Consider the following 19350-nt stretch of genomic DNA (forward strand, 5'->3'; position numbering starts at 1 on the left):
AGAAAAATGGTTGTACTTTTCATAATTATTTTTTATTAAACGACAGGTTATAGATGAAAACATGTCGGTACATTTATTCTTTTCATTTAATTTAAGTGTAATATATAATATATGAGCAAAAACAACATCTCTGAACACAACAGTTTTAAAGTCTGACAAAACTACCCCCCCCCCCCCCCCCTTAAAAAAAAGAAAAGACCTCGAGTGGTCCTATCTTTTATTATTCCATATAAAAATAGGCAACAGTCAAAAAGTACTAAAAATGACTAATTTTATAGACATGGACATAATTTAAATATTATCTTGGTCGGGTTGTGGTGTATATACTAAACGTATAGTTTTGTACGCCAGATGCGTATTTCGTCCACTAAAGACTTATCAAGGACGCTCGAATAAAAAAGTAAAAAAGCGAAAGGAGACTACTTTTATACAGCCTGAGTGTTATAATAGTGGTTTCATCTCGTATGACAATAATAGTTATTTCTTCTCGAATGTGACGACGGTTTGTAACAAAGTTTAAAAAAAACACATTTCTTAAACTTATTAATAAAATTACCGGTATCAATTTTCTTGCACCAGATGCGCATTTCGACAATACATGTCTCTTCAGTGATGCTCGTGGCCAAAATATTTGAAATCCAAAGCTTATATAAAAGATGAAGAGCTATAATCCAAAAGGTCCCAAACAGTATAGCCAAATCCGTGAAAGGAATCAGAGCTTTGCATGAGGGAGATACATTCCTTAATTTATAATAATTTCTATCATTTAGTAACAGCAAATTTTAATAATGCAAAAAAATCCGTATTAAAGTACATCGCCGAACTTTCATTTATAATACATTAAAGTAACTGACTTTCTCTATATTCTAATCGCTGTTTAGATATAAGTGTAATATAAGTATATCAAGAAAATATTTCTTTACAACCTTTGGTCCCAAGTGAACCTTTTCTTAAAATATAATTCTGATCAAATGAAAACAATACCAGGAAAAATGCAACCCATATTGATCCCCACTTTGAACTATACTGTACTATATGGGTTTCCTTAGAAATCAATATTGGGAAATTCTGAATAATCATGTATATTCGTCAAGCTTCTATCAGTCTGTCTTGAAACAGTCAAAAAGTAATAAAATTTCCGGCTCAGATGAGGAAAGGTCATATGATTTTGACCTATCCACTGATACTTCGTCGTTCAGAATTTTCTTTATGGAAATGTGACACTTACTATAGTTTACTATCATTATAAACTGTTTTATGCTCTTTGGTCGGGTTGCTTTCTCTTTGATATTCCTTGTTTCTATTCTAAATTTTATTTGTCTAAAACTTGTTAATATTTTGTGGTATGTATGATACCTTTGTATATAATCTAATGCATTCAGTAATTTACAGGGTTACTCAATATCTAGCTGTTTTCACCAGTCAAACCTCGCGGTCTACTAGGACATATTGCCCATCACTAATTTTAAAGAATGCATTCAATTTTCAGCAGCATTCCAGTAGCACATACATATGTGACACATATCTCTTACTTAATACGGTATTCCAAAGCCTATGTTTCCTATGATTATTTTTTTGATAGATGGTGCAAGGAACCTTATTGACATAGGTTTAATACGGAATTTTAAATCGTTTTTGGACGCCATTATGACTTGGTGATGGAATATCTGTCATAAGTAATTACAACTGAAACTAATACGTTCCCCAGTTTTGTTGCACCACAATTTCGCTCTTCATTCGATCATCACTTATCAGCGAATGCACCTGATCGCAGGATTTTGTCATGAAAAGCTTACATTTAAGGGCTACTTTTTTTGGTCAGCCCATTTAGCGGGGACAGTTTTGATTTCTTTTTATTTGTTGTAGAGTTAAGTTACATTTCATATCTGTTTCGACAACGACCCTTTCTATCCTTAACACTTTATGATGGACAATGTATATATATCTATCATATAATTTCTGAAAATCTATAACATATTGGAAGACAGTATAGACATGTGTTAGGATAGTATTATGAATATCTGAAGATCCTTTCTTCAGTCAAATTAGAGAGCTTTATTGCCATCATCTTCATCTGCCGAACGCAATATTGATTACTCAATTACTGTGCAAGTTTATTGTGTAGTTGTACGTAGAGGAGCCAAATATCACTACTATGCTGTAAATTTATCCAAATAATTCCTCAATTGATAATTCTAAGCGATTCTGGTGTTAAAACGAAAGATAAAATTAATGTTATTTGAATACTAGTAGTTTAACTAGACACCATTGCAATTTATTTAGTTTCAATCTGACTAGGAAGAGTGCCCATTTTTAAAGTTGTAATTCTTCGATTTTCTATAAAGTATCCATTAATATACTTTTATAAGAGTCACTCTATATTGAAAGTTGACCATTAGTTTTTCTTAAGAGAAATGGTTTAAATTGTTGAAAAAAAGAGGTGAACTACCAACTCTCAAGCTGATTTATATATAATCGGATTAAAAGCCGACCGTCAAATCAGCTTGTCCCTCGTCCATGTTGTACACGAGCCAACGGAGAAAAGTTTTTAATAGAATCTTATTTTAAGCAGATTGATTTATGGGTAAAATGTATTTATACTGAAACCAAAATAGGTCATGCAAACTGATTCTAAATTGGAATGCAGCTATAATTCGTATGATCAAATAGCCTATACCTATACGGTCGATTATCTAAATGATATTGTTACATATCCTATGTAATTTGCTACACAACAATTAAGTTTCTGAATTATTTATGATGAAGGGAAAAATATTAGCACTTGAATATGGCAGTTTCAAAGATAATCAATATTCCAGGAAACCTGCATGTTCGAAGATCTAATTTGTAGAAAATATTCGATATATAAATATACCATGTGTATGTTTGAGTGCGAGCAGTGCATCAATGATATATTAAAGTATTTCCTAAATAATTCAGTATAGAAGAGCTGTATATGAATAGCAGGGTTCAAAATTACTTTTAAATGCTATATATATTTATTGAGAGTACCTATATTACACATGTATTTACCCGTACCCCTTACGATACTATGTTTACATTACTAAAACATACTTTAGTCTGTTAACTATGCATATGCTTGTTCCCAATGCTAAATATTTATTACTTCATTTTATTACAAGTAATGTTGTTTGGAAGTTCTCCCAAGCTAAGTCCCATTGGACCTTTACAACCCCTTTACTTATATACACAAACTAGGGAGACACTGTACAAATTTCATGTTGTACGGATGAGCATTTACAAGGATGACGTATATAGGGATTCAGTTGCATTTCAATTATTTTGTCTTCCTTTAGGTCATAAAGTTTTACATATATAAGGTTTCAAGTTTTTTTTCAAATTGTTCTGAGAGATTCCAAGGAAGCTTACGACAATTGGAATCATATTTTTTTCAAATTAATTACATAATAATCGATCCGTGGTCATAGCTTTACCGAATTATTATTTTCTGCGATACTTCCCTGGAAATGTGTTTTAAAAAATGAAATAAATTCAATTGTAAAATATCAATGAACATCTTTGGTATTTCGAACAATTTAGTCTAATAAGGTGGTTTGTCAAATGTTATGAGAGATTTCCAAGAAAGCTACCTAAATTGAAATATAATTCTTTTGAGGGTTAGTAATTGTTCCATGTCGATCTGTATGTCAAAAAGGTTCCTTCAAAGTATGGTTGATATGTGTTTTTGTAAATCATTATTGTAATGAGAGACTTCATGGAAATTTACCCAAACAAAAAAAAATCATACTAGTGGTCATACCCGCATCATTTTTTTTTATCTTAACCTACGCATGTCTGTTCTCAAGGCTATGTGTTTGTTATTACTGCATATTTAATTACTATTGCTGCACAAAATGCTATTTAAACTGTAATAGTCATACCTGTATCATATGCTATGGTAACCATTTATAGCTGTATCAAATACTATAGTTACTATTTATGGTAACTATTTACTATGTTAAAAAATTAAAATAACACTTAAAATAAATGTCACCAGGAAGGTTCTAAGTCAAGGGTGCATAAATACCGAATCACGTAAAGAGCAACATGACCAAAAAGGGACATAAAAATAATAGCCATCTAACATCAACTTTGTCTGAGTGTTAGGCTGTTAGTTTCTTAATAGTTGTTCAAATTATAAACGAACAAGAAACAAAACAATTGGTACTATGCAAAGTTGTTCAACTTACTAGATATAAACTGCTCATACCTGTACGAACTCAGTATAAAACCATACGTATCAAACATTATGTAAACGACGAATACCCATTTATATGCATTACTAATTTATGACTTTTTAAAAGGATATCCCCATTCTATGATTATCTTGGCGTATTTTCTGATAAAGTTTTCTTCACTGAAGATAAATAAAGATCTAGAGTTGGAGCCTAATGTTCCCGGAAGACTAAGGTTAGCTGCCTTTTTGGCAACATGGCGAATATTTCCATCATATGGTCCGTTGAAATCTCCATCCTCCTGGCCTCCTCCTCCGACAGTAAACGTTGCCATTCTGAAAATAAATGATTATCAATGAGAATATTTGATTACTACATGTACATTGTTACTTTTATATCCTTTTAGTCACATGTGTTTTGTAATTTTTTAATTTAACTGCAACTGTCAACATATTCAATATTGATATGACACGGACTAAGGACATGATCATCTTCTTTTCAATAAGTCTTATTTGTGGACAAATAACACCAAACATGTATAAACTGGTCCAAACACAGACATTCTTAAATAAATCTCATTCAGTTATTATGACAATTTAAGGAATATTACATTACTCCCCCCCCCCTTTTTTTCTGACAATTTATTATTTTGACTTCAGCCTCTGTGAGTAAAATATCCAGATTTTCAAGGAAAAACTCGAACAAGTTATACAGAGATTTTAAGCATAGCATCATCACCATCATGCATTTATTTCCATCGATTTTTAGCCTAAATTATAGGTATTTTGTTTATACGATTTATTCCTTTATCTTCTAAACATGTATCGATTTCTACTTTATATCACTAACTAAATCAAATAAATCTTTATTATCATTGTTTTCTCTTAGGGTTTGAAATACATATTTTTGCAAATTACAGGGCAGGGGTCTCTCTTATTTAAAATAAATTGTTTACTGTGATCAGGTATGGACTTTTCTCATTGTTGTAAGTCGTACGGTGACCTGTTATTGTTTACATTTTTTGTACTCTAGTCTTTTTGAATAGTTGATTAATTGCAAATGTTACCATAACAATTTTTTTATATCAATTTCTAAAATACGATCAAACTAAGTTATCACGTAAAATGTGAATAAGGGGGGAGCGTGAAAATTATTATCCCGAAATCCGTCAGAGTGCGTTCTCATGAATTTTATGCAACTGTCATACAAGTGAGAGGTTTAGCTATAAAACCAGGTTGAATCCACCATTTTCTACATTAAAAAAATGCCCGTACCACGTCAGGAATATGACAGTTAGTATCCATTAGTTTGATGTGTTTGAGCTTTTGATTTTGCCATTTGATAAGTGACAGTCCGTTTTGAATATTCCTCGGAGTTCAGTATTTTTGTGATTATACTATTCCCACTCTCGAGAGACAGGCTTATAAGCTTACATGCTCGATATAGTCTGAAGAAAATTCTGTCCATTAAGTTACTAGTACCCCCGATAAAAGCTATGTGTTGACTGGTCATCATCGTCTAATTGAATGCATGTGTCAAATATGGTTTTTTTAAATGCCAAAGACAAAATAGGAACATCACGTACATTTTTGCGTTTAAAGTTTATTGTACCGATTGTGCGGCATTGTGTTGTTGTTGTTATTGGTTTTGGTAGGCGGTTTACTTTAGTAATTGCGCCTTAAATTCATATAACATAAATATTATATATATATACTTTCAGTTCTTAATTTATTTTTAGTATTACGTTTTGGCGAGTAATTATATGACAAATTGACGAACATGGTTGACTGTGTTACAATAAAGTATGTTTTACAATATTTTGTTCAGCACTGGATTTAAGCCCCCGTTATTTTGGAAGCATCCGTGTTGCTTTATCTATATTTATGTTTGTCTCTTTTGGCATTGGTGTTGTCTGTTGTCTTCAACTTACAACTGATTCCAGAGGTATGCTATCTCCTTACTTTTGACAAATTTCCAAATTATATAATCGGAAAATTAAAGGTATGACTCCTATTATTGTTTTAAAAGAGGGACGAAAGATACCAGAGGGAAAGACATATTCATAAATCGAAAATTAACTGACAATACCCTAGCTAAAAACGAAAAAGACAAACAGACAATCAATAGAACACAAAACACAGCATAGAAAAAAATCAAAACTAAGCAACACGAACCCCACCAAAAATTGGGATGATCTCAGGTGCAAGACTTAAACAATAAAAATTGACTTTAAACCATCCAAAGAAACACGTACTCCATTCCAAGAAATCTGTAAGCTAAGTCTTTGAAAAAAAATTTCTTGTATTTACATGACACTAAATAAAACACCTAAGCAAATTAACATCAGTTTTAGAAATTGCTTTTAACATGATCGATTTATCAACTTATAGTGAGCTATACCCGGCTTTAAACAATTAAACAGACTTCATCACGGAGATGAAAAGTGTAATTGGGTCGATAGCAAACCGGAAACACTTGATTTAACCATAACAATTCACACACGAGTACCTGCTAGTTTCATTTATTGTTTTTAATTCTACAATTTGTAAAATAATGGTATGATGCTTGAAAGAAGGAGAAAAAGATAAAATTAAAAACAATGAAAATGAAGAGTTCTCAAGATTTTAAAGATGATATATCTATTTTTTTGTTTATGCCAACATTAAAAATATAGGTATGAGTCATAAAGTAACGAGTGTTTTATCAAAACTCAGAGGACAATTGATTATTTGGAAATGTTCGTAAATCCAAACCACAGCTTGGTCAATAGTTATGTTTCCATCAGGGGTCTTTTGTGTGTACACATAGACACATATCTATCACTCATTTTTTTCATTTGTTGGGACTGATTTTAAAACAAATATAATAGACAGCCATTGGTAGTATGCTAATGACTAACAGTAAATGAACGCAACTTTAACTTATCTATTTATCGCATACAACATTGAAAATCGCAATCGTAAGTCACATTCTGATAAATCATTTTGTTAAACGATTAACCATTTTCTAAAGGAAAGTCTAACATTGAAATTGAACAACTGAAATACAGTCGACAGAATTTCTAAACTGTGAAATATTGTCTTTCTCAAGATTTTCACGATTTAAGTATCTGCAAAATGTCATATACGTTGCTAAATAACCACCTTATATATAAGAATAATTGAAATGGCTCGTATAAGCTGTTTAAAGTCTTAAAAGGACCAAAAAGCGAAAGAAAAAAAAACAAAAGCTAATACTGGTAAAATCATAGATATATAGACCCATATTGAATACAACAAATGACTTGTTAATTATATAATGTTGATTGTAAAACAAATTATCCACAAAACTTTAAAATATCAGTTTTTATTGATTTTAAAAATAGAAATACAAAAGAAATACTAGCATCTGTTGTCAGTCTTTTTTTGACTTGTAAGTTTGAATGTCCCTTTAGTATCTTTCGCTTTTGTTTTTGATATTCCCAGATTATATAACTTCTATTAATTTTAACTAAATCTTAAGATGTATTTTTTGTGTGCCATCTGGACTTATTTTGCCATTAAAATATCTTGGTTGACTTCTTTTTAGATCAAACAATTGTCGACATTAATAAAACACCTCTTTTGCAAATTTCAGCATTTTTAAAGATGTTAAGAATAGTTTTGTAAAAAACGAATTTGTCATATATTTTACGCAATATCTGCAAGGAATGATATTGGTCAAAGCAAACATAAATAGTCATCTAGAAACCATCTTACATATCAACGGACTATATGCTCTCCAAAAAATCATTTCAATCAGTAGGCAAAATTGACTACTAAAAAAGGACTTTGTCTAGTTTTAACAGGTTGAATTTGGTATTTGAAATAATTTTTTCATATATGCCTTGAGTTTGGTTATATTCATTGGATACAAGTTTCCAATCTCACATAGATGGTTCTACAACAATGTGGGCAAAAATCTCCTAAGTATAGATTCAGACTTTACTTGAAAGTATGCTAATATTCTCGAGCATAGATTTGTATTTGCATTGAGTATAGTTCTTGTTAATGTATAAAAAAAGATATATACCTAGATTCGTGTTCTATTTCAAGTTCTATATCGTCACTTGAAACCCTAAAACTTAAAGATAAACGAAAAACATGGAAACAAATATCTTGGACGAAACTTCTGCAAAAAGTATGTAATAATATTGAACAAAAGAGCGAGACATTTATTAAAATAATTTATAAGAACTGTTACAAATTGAATAAAATTCTGTAGAATAAAATTATTTAAAACTTAGACTATAAGTACTGTATTTAAAATTGTAACTGAAAATTGTTTTTCTAAGATGTGAGCAAAAAAGGAAAAAAATCAATACAATTCAAATAAGTTTAACAACCATATCTAGCATTAATAATAAAAAAAGACCATTACAATACAAGATGCAAGTCACAAAAAGTGTTAATATATATGATGTACTAAGGATTAAAGGAGACTAATAGTGAATCTTACAAAGGCCAGCGTTTTGACATGTCTAGTTTTTATTTGTTCAACATAAAGGTACACCTTGAATGCTTAAATCATGCTTGTAATATTGTCTAAATCCTTCTAAATAATGCTTTAATCGCAAAGTCTAGTATTACCGGCCAAGAAAAAATACGTCCCGTTTTATTTAATCCTAATTGTAACAGTTTCTATGACTTCTTATTCATAGACTGATTGATTAATTGGTTGGTGTTCAAAACAAAAGGTTGTTATTTCTTTACAAAACAAAAAACAAAAAACGTCTTAATCAAAATCGTAGAATAAATTCTCAGACTCTCCTTTCCCCAATATAAATCAAATTAGAATAAAAATGAAAAAAAAAAAATCTTCTTTTCCCCCCAATGACAGAAGAAAACCAAACACACCGCAAATAATTTTACATTTATTTTCAGTCCTCAAGGCACTTTGGTTTTAGTATGATAAAAATCTATTATTATATTTAGATATTACATTCTAACATGATTATTAGTAAAGTATAAGATATTAGTACAAAGCCAAAACACTTCTCGTTAGTTTAACAAATGCTACCTGTCGTCTGACGGCTGTTCATCTCTGTAAAACGAAGAACATTGTTTAGTATATTGGATATTAAAATAAAATAGAAGGAATCATAATAAACGGACTGCAGTAAGCTGTATCGACAGCGCAAGCACATAATTAGAACCTGCTCCTCTGTATGATTCGCCCATAGTGCGATTGAAAACTAGTATCAAGTTATAGTATCCCAAAACCGACAACCATCACAGACGAACGACACTTCGGATAGTGTAGAACTAATGTGTAAAGCGTGTGTCTACAAAAAGTGTTAAGGTGATTTTGAGTCTAATGTGCAAATATCGTCTATTTGTGAAATATTTAGACAGACAGGGACACTCATATGAACTGATCAAGTGAACACTTTTGGCTCGGACAGAAGGCAGTTTGTATGTTATTGTATACTAAGTGTTGTAAATAGAAAATGTACAACTACTGCTTTTGTCAGAGTCTACTTTTCAACAGTCCATTTTGTCAATTTCTCGAGAAACAAGATCTATATAAACATATTGCTTATGTGACACATTCTGAATGATGCATAAAGCTCCAAGAATACCAGAATACATAATGTTTATTGAAGGTTTTACAATTTTCGATTCCAAAGTTGATATTTGCAAACCATGGTCTTCAGAATCCCATCTCAAGTGATAGGTTGAACCCTATGGCGCCGTTTAGCAATTTTTCAGTTAAGCATGGAATAAAGTAAAACGTAGAGATTGATTAAATTTTATTGGCACCGCTAGAAGAGTATATACCCAACAACAGTTACCTTAAAGTTTTGCAGTTAAACTGCTTAAAATAAACCTTGATAATGGGTAAAACACGAGTGTCGGGGGAAAAACATGATCTCTGCTTTATTTTTAGTAAGATTGAGACCAAACATTTTTCCAGAGGTAGACTTACAAACGACAACAAACGATACATGTAATTTCATTCATAATTTTTTTAAAGACGATTAAAGAAAATTATCACAAGTTTGTTGATAAAAAGGAACACTTTGGGAAGAATTGTAGATTTTAGAAATGCTCCTAACTATACGATTTACTTTTGACAAAATGGAACACTTTTAGAAGAATCTTATAGCATTTGATTTTGGAAATGTTCCTTGCTAAATGATTTACTTTTGACAAAATGGAACACTTTAGGAAGAATCTAATTGCAATTGATTTTGGAAATGTTTCTTGCTATAAGAGTTTCTTTTGACACTGGAACACTTTAAGAAAAATCTTATTGCATTTGATTTTGGAAATGTTCCTTGCTATATGATTTACTTTTGACGAAATGGAACTCTTTAAGAAAAATCTTACTGCATTTGATTGTTGAAATGTCCCTTGCTATATGATGTACTTTTGACAAAATGGAACACTTTGAGAAGAAATTACTACATTTTATTTTTAAACGTTCTTTGCTATATAGTTTACCTATTTTATGCATGACGAAACGAAATCTTCCATATGGAATAAATATAATTGATCGGCCAAAGATTTCCAGTTAGGCTGCCATTTTTTAATCAACTAGAAAAAAATGCTTTTGATTTCCCTGATGGCAGTATAAGAATTAAATGATAAATGATTTTCTAGACACTACTTTATCACCAGATCTATCTGCAGAGTTATAAACATGTCAATTTTGTCAAAACGGAAAACAGTATGCAATGAAACTTACATTCGGAAATTTGCATCTAAGCAAATTAGATTCCTACATTTTTTTAATATGCTGTCTAAGTATATACACAAAACATTCTCAATTTAGTACAGAAATTGTTTTTCTGCAAATATTCCATTAAAGACAGACAACGAATTTTCTTCAAATGATCTGATTTCCTGAGAGGAATGTTCCATTAGAAGCAGACGACTCTTTGATGCAATTTGTTTACCACCAAATAAAGTAAAGAGAAACTAAATAAATTAATAAAATGTATGTTTAGATTTTTTAAAGCAATGAGCTATTTATTATACACTCCCGAAGAAGGGGGATCCCTTACATGTGTAACGTAAGCAACTGTGAGTGTCTCGTATAAAAATCACAACTATCCTGCACTAACGACATAACCGGCATGATAACACGGATGCCAGTAGAGTACAGTGATGTGTACAATGCAAGTGAAGCGAATAGAAGAATGTCTTGAGAATGGGTTGCTGTTTAACCTACTGTTGCAAACATTACATGTACATGTTTGAAATTATTTCCAATTTTTTAATGTGAAATGGACCAACACGTTGAGTCGGATCTTTTAATGCTAGCTATATAACATGGTATAACAGTTCGCAGGAAGACGATGTGCATTGAAGAGGATTAGGACCTTCAAATGAAAGTATAAGACTATTTGAATAGACAGAAAATGAAAATGGTTCGAACTGTAACGACAGATCTAAGCAATAAGAAACAGTACAATAGTTAAAATGATGAACAAATTGATAAATTCATTTATCTGCCATGGACACTAAAATATATGACATCTTAGTTTCTGTAAACAGAAATTACACACATTCAATATCGCAATATGATAATTATAGCAATTATTATAATACATTGATCATGTTCGTCTTAGTTGTCTTTATATTGATCGGAGTAATCAAATCAGCCACCATATTGTGTTTAAATATACAATATATATATCGATACCCAGTACGGCATCATATTTTCCCACCTATTTTATGTCGAGATCAATTAAAAACTACCTGCTAGGAAATATTGAAGATTTGAGATGATAAAAAGGCATATAGGTTGATACTTGAAACTACATAGCCTGATAAATTGTATACAGATGGCTATAGCAATGTCAGAAATTATATAGATATAAGAAGATGTGGAATGAGTGCTAATGAAACAACTCTCCATCATAGTCACAATTTATAAAAAAAAAAAAAAAATTTATTGTAGTTTAAAACATTGAAATACGAACTATGGTATTGTGACTTGGATGGAGAGTTATCTCATTGGCAGCATGATGTCGGGTAAACTGACAGATGTGTTAATTTTTGAAAGAATAACAATTCATAGATATCGGTTTTACTGGTACAACGAATGCACGAATTAATCTCATATTTGTTAAAACAAAATACAGACAATTAGGGCGAACGTCAATAAAACAGCACTGTTGTTTATTAGGTCAGTACAACCTGAATAATTATTTTATAATATCAATCATGATGAGGGTTCTATTTTGATCTTGCAAACTAGAAATGAGGAAACAAAAGTGATATGGTTCATAACTGTGGTAAAATTTGGGATGGATGTACCAGATACAATACACAACGGTAACAAAATGATCACCACATTTTTCGACTTCCATGTAGTCAACTTCTTGAGCATATACACAAAAACAAATTTTCTTTCTCCTGAGCGTATACACATGAAAAACAAATTTTCTACCACCTGAGCACATACACCAAATCAAATCTACCTTCTGAGTGTATATATACTAAAGTTTCAGGACGTCAAACTTTCTACTTCCTGCATGCGCGCATGTATACACGACTTCAAATCTACATCCTGAGCATATACATGACGTCAAATTTACCTCCTGAGCGTATACACGACGTCAAATCTACCTTCTGAGCCTATACCCCACGTCAAATTTTCTACCTCATGAGCGTATACACCACGTCAAATCTACCTCCTGGGCGTATACACGACGTCAAATCTACCTTCTGAGCCTATACCCCACGTCAAATTTTCTACCTCATGAGCGTATACACCACGTCAAATTTTCTACCTCATGAGCGCATACACCACGTCAAATTTTCTTCCTCCTGAGCGCATACACCACGTCAAATTTTCTTCCTCCTGAGCGCATACACCACGTCAAATTTTCTTCCTCCTGAGCGCGTACACCACGTCAAATTTTCTACCTCATGAGCGCATACACCACGTCAAATTTTCTTCCTCCTGAGCATATACACCAAGACCATTTTTTTCGTCCTGAGTGTATACACCGAGTCAATTTTTTTTCCATCTCAGCAAATATAACAAGTCAATATAAAAAAAGAAGATGTGGTATGATTGCCAATGAGACAACTCTCTACAAGAGACTAAAATGACACAGAAATTAACAACTATAGGTCACCGTACGGACTTCAACAATGAGCAAAGCCCATACCGCATAGTCAGCTACAAAATGCCCCGAAATGACAATGTAAATCAATTCATACGAGAAAACTAACGGACTTATTTATGTACACAAATTAGTCCATACACCACGTTTATTATACCACCTCCTGGACATATACACTAAGTCTAATTTTCTACATCTTAGCATATACATCAAGTCAAAAATTCAAATTTCACTCTCCTGTGCAAATATATACATTAGTAAAAATTGTATTTCTTGAGCAAACACAATATACAAGAAGTTAGAATATGCATGTATACTACTCGGTTGCACATCTTTGATATGAGAAAGTTCTTTTGGCGAAAACGGTTTGCAACAGCCAAATATATATAAACACACGTTAGAAAAAGATTAGGGGAATGAATATAAGCAATATAAACACAATATCAATATCACATCATTGTTGTTGTATTTATTATTATGTAATTATTATAATTGTAGTACTGACAAAAATAACTTACTCCGAAAATTTGTTGTAGATGATCATAAGATAGTGAATATCTAGGAAGGGAATGGAGTTTATGTTAAAAGGACATAGATGGGTATTTGTATACGATTCATAACACAAAAGGGGGCATGTGATAATGATCGTATGGAAACTACATTTCATTGTTACTTAACTGAATTATACCCTCATTTAGATAAGTACTTTACATATCGACATGATGAATAAGTAAATGAATCATTACCTTTTGTAAATTACTTGGGATCAAATAGCTCGTCGCCAGAAAAACACAGTATAAGCCTTTACATGGAAGATATCCATTGATTAATCCTCCGAGTACATAATTCCCTCAATAAAAAAAATATCACATTCAACACTCTTCACACAAGTTCATCATATCATAAGCTTCCGGATTTTTTGCTTTTTGATAAAAAAAAAAATACACGAAATTTGACACTAAGCAATTAGGCTTGAATAGCCTGTATGTGTTTGATGTGCCGAATGCGTTCGGAACCATCGATCGCAAACCAGTGTGTTAAAACATTGGTTTTCTCCTGGTAGATATTGTATTATTAATGAATCCTCAATATATCGGTAGCAGAAGACAGTATTACAGAAAATCTCCAGGAAATAAAACTAAAGATGAAATGACGAAAAATAATTCTTAGTAAATATTCTGTTATTATTTACTTTTCAGTTCACGTGACGAACAATGATCGGATGAGGAGCTTAATTATTGGAAAACAGTTGTGTGATGCGATTAATCGATTTTTACAATCCAATCGATCGCCAAAATCAGTCAAAGGACAAATAAATATGGTCACGTGGTACACAAATTAGATATTTAATAATTAAATATGGTATTACCCGATTGTCATGGTCTGTCAGGACCATCTGTTCTACGATAGATTTACATATTTATACATAATATGAAATGAAAGGAGAAATATTCTATACAATGAAGGAATTTCGTGTAAGCACTGATAGTCAAACGGTCATGCAAAACATGCATGCCTTAATTGAATGATAGCAGGATAATTCACTTACAATATCAGTATATTTCAAAAGTATTTATTAAAAAAAACACCATATGAATTTGTCAAACCCCAAATAAGTCATAGCCCTTGTCATATATGTCACCATAGAACTAGCTCCTCTTTTAATTGTTCCATTCCTTTCACTACAAGGCTTCGTTCATTTTTATTTACATACATAAGGCCGTTAGTTTTCTCGTTTAAATTGTTTTACATTGTCTTCTCGGGCCTTTTATAGCTGACTATGCGGTATGGGCTTTGCTCATTGTTGAAGGCCATACGGTGACCTATAGTTGTTAATGTCTGTGTCGTTTTGGTCTTTTGTGGATAGTTGTCTCATTGGCAATCATACCACATCTTCTTTTTATATTTGGAATAGTATTCTAAGTTTGCAAATCCCCAAGTGTGTGTTTATTTAGAGGTAGACTATAGGACTGATGAAATATTTAAATCTTTTAATTATGGGATAAGGAAACATAATATTAGTTATTGTTCCCTGTCGAGGATAACCAACATTTCTTTTTTATTTGCCCTGAGTACAATGATATAAGACGCATCTTAATGTTGACAAACATATTGACTTATTACTTTTTGGAAACATATTATTTTCTTGTGATATAAATATTGCCATTTTAAAATCTGTTCAGAGTTATATTTGTTTGAAATTGTTTGTTTTATTAAGTTCTTTTTTTTTCATTTATTTCCTTTTTTTTTATTTAATTCATTACACTAAGCAAGAAAAGTGTCTCTTCCAACCCTTATATATATATAATGATAATTTCTTATATGGGATATGTACATGAATAAATGATGATTTATTCCCTGCGTACTTAAATGTACTATACATTAAGATATCAACACTGTAAACATGTATTTCATTGTGTTTGCTCATAAGTAGCATGCATTTATCACTATATAATGTTATTTCAAATACAGTTTTTAATAATTAATTTATATCTTGAACATGTAGTATGGCTTTTATAGGCTGTGTCTGTTGCTCAATTTGTCTCATATCTCAATAAAAAAAAATTATGTTTAAAATCAAATATATACATGCATATTTGTTTAGGGGGCCAGCTGAAGGACGCCTCCGGGTGCGGGAGTTTCTCGCTACACAGAAGTCCCATTGGTGGCCTTCGGCTGTTGTCTGCTCTAAGGTTGGGTTTTTGTCTGTCTTTGACACATTCCCCATTCCCATTCTCAATTTTATTATGATGAAAGTCTGTAATATTTGCCTCTGAACATTTTAAGCCATCATCAATTAAGTTACATAATAATTATTATCATTAAGGACAAATCGGCACAAAAAACTAAAACTCCATTAAACCAATATTCCATATTCTTTTGGTGTCATTTATTTTTTATAATTTAACCTTTTCCATAAATATTCCTTCTTCAGTATTTTGGGTTATTATTTATGTTGATAGTGCTCGCATGTTCATGTGTGTTGCGATTGGAGTTGCCAATTTCCTTAACTGAAAATGTTCATTCAAAATACAAAAGTGCAACTGTACTTAAAGTAACAATAACCAATCATTAATCTATTTCTTCAACTGCGAAAGCCTATGCATGTAATGCTGAAGACTGAAAAGGGGAGGAAGACCCCATTTTTATGTTTCTCAAGAGTAAACTTCCTATAAATTAACTCTAGTTTTCTTTCTAAACCTTTCATCCATATGGGTTAGATATGATGGGTGTTCTCTTGATATTAATAAAGACAAACTTAATAAGTAATTATTATGCTCCAACTGTCATATCGATTTCTGATGATGAAAATGACATTTAGGTTAAATTACATCAATAACATAACAATGTAACTGATAAGTAAACAAATAAATATGAAATAATAGTTCTATATGAGGGATCTTTGTGGTCAGAAAGTAACTGTTCAGTGTAAAACTAGCTGTTTGTTTAGCAAAAACGTCATCATGAACAAACCGAAAAAACATCAAGGAAGGACACCAGATAAAGACAGTCCAGATTAGACTAAGAGGTTCAAATAGAATTGGATCACCAACCAAAAACCCTAAAATATTTCTACAATAAAATGCTTTGATTACAAAACACAATCAATGAAACATTTCATCTCTTACTTTGATCCCTTCTTATGCCAGAAGAGCAAATTCAAAGCTTCAGTGAAAAAAGATTGGAAACTGTGAAATTACGTGTACGTTCACCATTAAAGAAATGTTTTTTGTTCAAGCAAATATCTACATATATTGACTGCATGAACGTTCAAAGTGTAGATTTAAAAATACAAACAATCGCAGCACAGAAGCAATCAGAAAACATTTTCAAAAATCAATTCTTGGTAATATTTTATTACTAACAAAAAGAAATGACATTTTACAGTCATACTTAATTTATTTATTTACATCGTAAACCAAGAATCAATGAAGTCATTCAATCACAAATTTATTGCTATTTTATTCAAAGATTTTTATTCGCTGTCATATCTAGATTTTCAGTATCAAATCAAAGTAAATGTCAAGCTCACCAACATCAAATAAACATGTCTTTATTATCGATACATTGTCCATTCCATTGTGTTCTTTGTTCGAATTGAGATAAACGAAATTGTGTTTATACATGGCTTAGGGAAACAAAGTAAAATTATGTATAAATCGACATTATGTAGCTCAAGTCAATAAGACAACAGAGATTTGTGTTTAACTAGAAGAGAAAAAAACGATTGGCTGTCAGAATACACAATCTTTTCGTTTCCATTTCCTTTTAAATTGTTTGTAAAAATGCTAACTCTTACTATATGACTACAAAAATGGCGGCCGTAACACTCATATCAGAACAACTCCTTACTGCCATATGCAAACACTCACTCCTGTCTAGACGGACACTTACATAGAATTGAATGGCTATTTTTTATTTGGGTGTAAATGCGTTGACCGAAGTGCATTCTGTATGAAACGCTGAAACGCTTCATACTAATTCTTACAATGGAATTTATTTGCTTCAGCTATGAATTGATGAGTTATAGCAAATTCTCGTTTGTTTTCCCTTGCACTGCAATGCCGTTGTTATAAGGAATACGTCATGATTGTTGAATTTGATTTTGGAAAGTCTCGCTTTTGTTTTGACCTATCAAATCTAAGCTGTCTTGTGAAACGTGCATGTAATGTAATTATTCCAGTATAAATATCAGCTAACAGATATTTTTAGATATAGAAATCCTCATAAAGTTCTACTTCTTACGGTGCAAACTATATCACATTAAAAAAAACGTGGTTTAACTATCCAGACAATCATTACAGATGACGATACCAACACTCACTGCAGAATAACTTATAGTTTGAAGGTTTACACAAACTATACTAGAGGTACCAAATAATCAACCAATAATATCTATTCGCTAACAGATACAAATAACAACAGACAAGCGTCTAAATAACAGGATAAAGACAGACATATTGCTAACAAATAAAAACATCAAACACAGACTATTACCAGATTAGCATAATAACAACCACCACAAACAATAATCTGGCTATTGGATATGCAAACTCACCCAAGAATATCACCTGGCTTACAAATACAAACACTCACCACAGAAAATCATCTGACTAACAGATACAAACAATTAACTCAGAATATCATCTGTCTAACAGATACAAACAATCACTACATAATACCATCTGGCTTACAGATACAAACAATCACCAAAGAATATCATCTTACTAACCGATACAAATTCAGACAATCACCACACACTATCATCAGCCTAGCAGATACAACCATTTGTCTAATAGATACAGACAATCACCACAGACTATCATCAGCCTAACAGATACAATCGGTCGGGTAATAGATACAGATAACCACCACAGACTATCAGCAGCCTAGCAGATACAACCATTTGTATAATAGATACAGACAATCACCACAGACTATCATCAGCCTAACAGATACAATCGGTCGGGTAATAGATACAGATAATCACCACAGACTATCAGCAGCCTAGCAGATACAACCATTTGTATAATAGATACAGACAATCACCACAGACTATCATCAGCCTAACAGATACAATCGATCGGGTAATAGATACAGATAATCACCACAGACTATCAGCAGCCTAGCAGATACAACCATTCGTATAATAGATACAGACAATCACCACAGACTATCATCAGCCTAACAGATACAACCATTCGGGTAATAGATACAGACAATCACCACAGACTATCATCAGCCTAACAGATACAACCATTCGTATAATAGATACAGACAATCACCACATACTATCATCAGCCTAACATATACAATCATTCGGGTAATAGATACAGACAATCACCACAGACTATCATCAGCCTAGCAGATACAACCATTTGTATAATAGATACAGACAATCACCACAGACTATCATCAGCCTAACAGATACAATCATTCGGGTAATAGATACAGACAATCACCACAGACTATCATCAGCCTAACAGATACAATCATTCGGGTAATAGATACAGACAATCACCACAGACTATCATCAGCCTAACAGATACAATC

The 19350-nt window shown here is 31.8% G+C and overlaps 1 protein-coding gene across 23 annotated transcripts in view; it reads right to left on the reverse strand.

Annotated features, from left to right (window-relative positions):
* Positions 1 to 19350, reverse strand: part of LOC139513141 (voltage-dependent calcium channel type A subunit alpha-1-like) — a 215630-nt gene that overhangs the window by 126987 nt on the left and 69293 nt on the right. For 18 of the 23 annotated variants that reach the window (XM_071301395.1, XM_071301390.1, XM_071301394.1 and 15 more), the window contains exons 3-5: positions 9234 to 9257; positions 8247 to 8297; positions 4331 to 4531 (exon numbers count right to left, since the gene is read on the reverse strand). In XM_071301395.1, coding sequence (XP_071157496.1) covers positions 4331 to 4531; positions 8247 to 8297; positions 9234 to 9257 — 276 coding nt within the window. Of the gene's footprint in view, positions 1 to 4330; positions 4532 to 8246; positions 8298 to 9233; positions 9258 to 14042; positions 14555 to 19350 lie in introns of those variants that run through there. The other 5 variants (XM_071301392.1, XM_071301389.1, XM_071301386.1 and 2 more) reach the window with 3 other exon arrangements.

Source organism: Mytilus edulis, chromosome 2, assembly GCF_963676685.1.
Source record: "Mytilus edulis chromosome 2, xbMytEdul2.2, whole genome shotgun sequence".
In the NCBI taxonomy this organism is placed as follows: domain Eukaryota; kingdom Metazoa; phylum Mollusca; class Bivalvia; order Mytilida; family Mytilidae; genus Mytilus; species Mytilus edulis.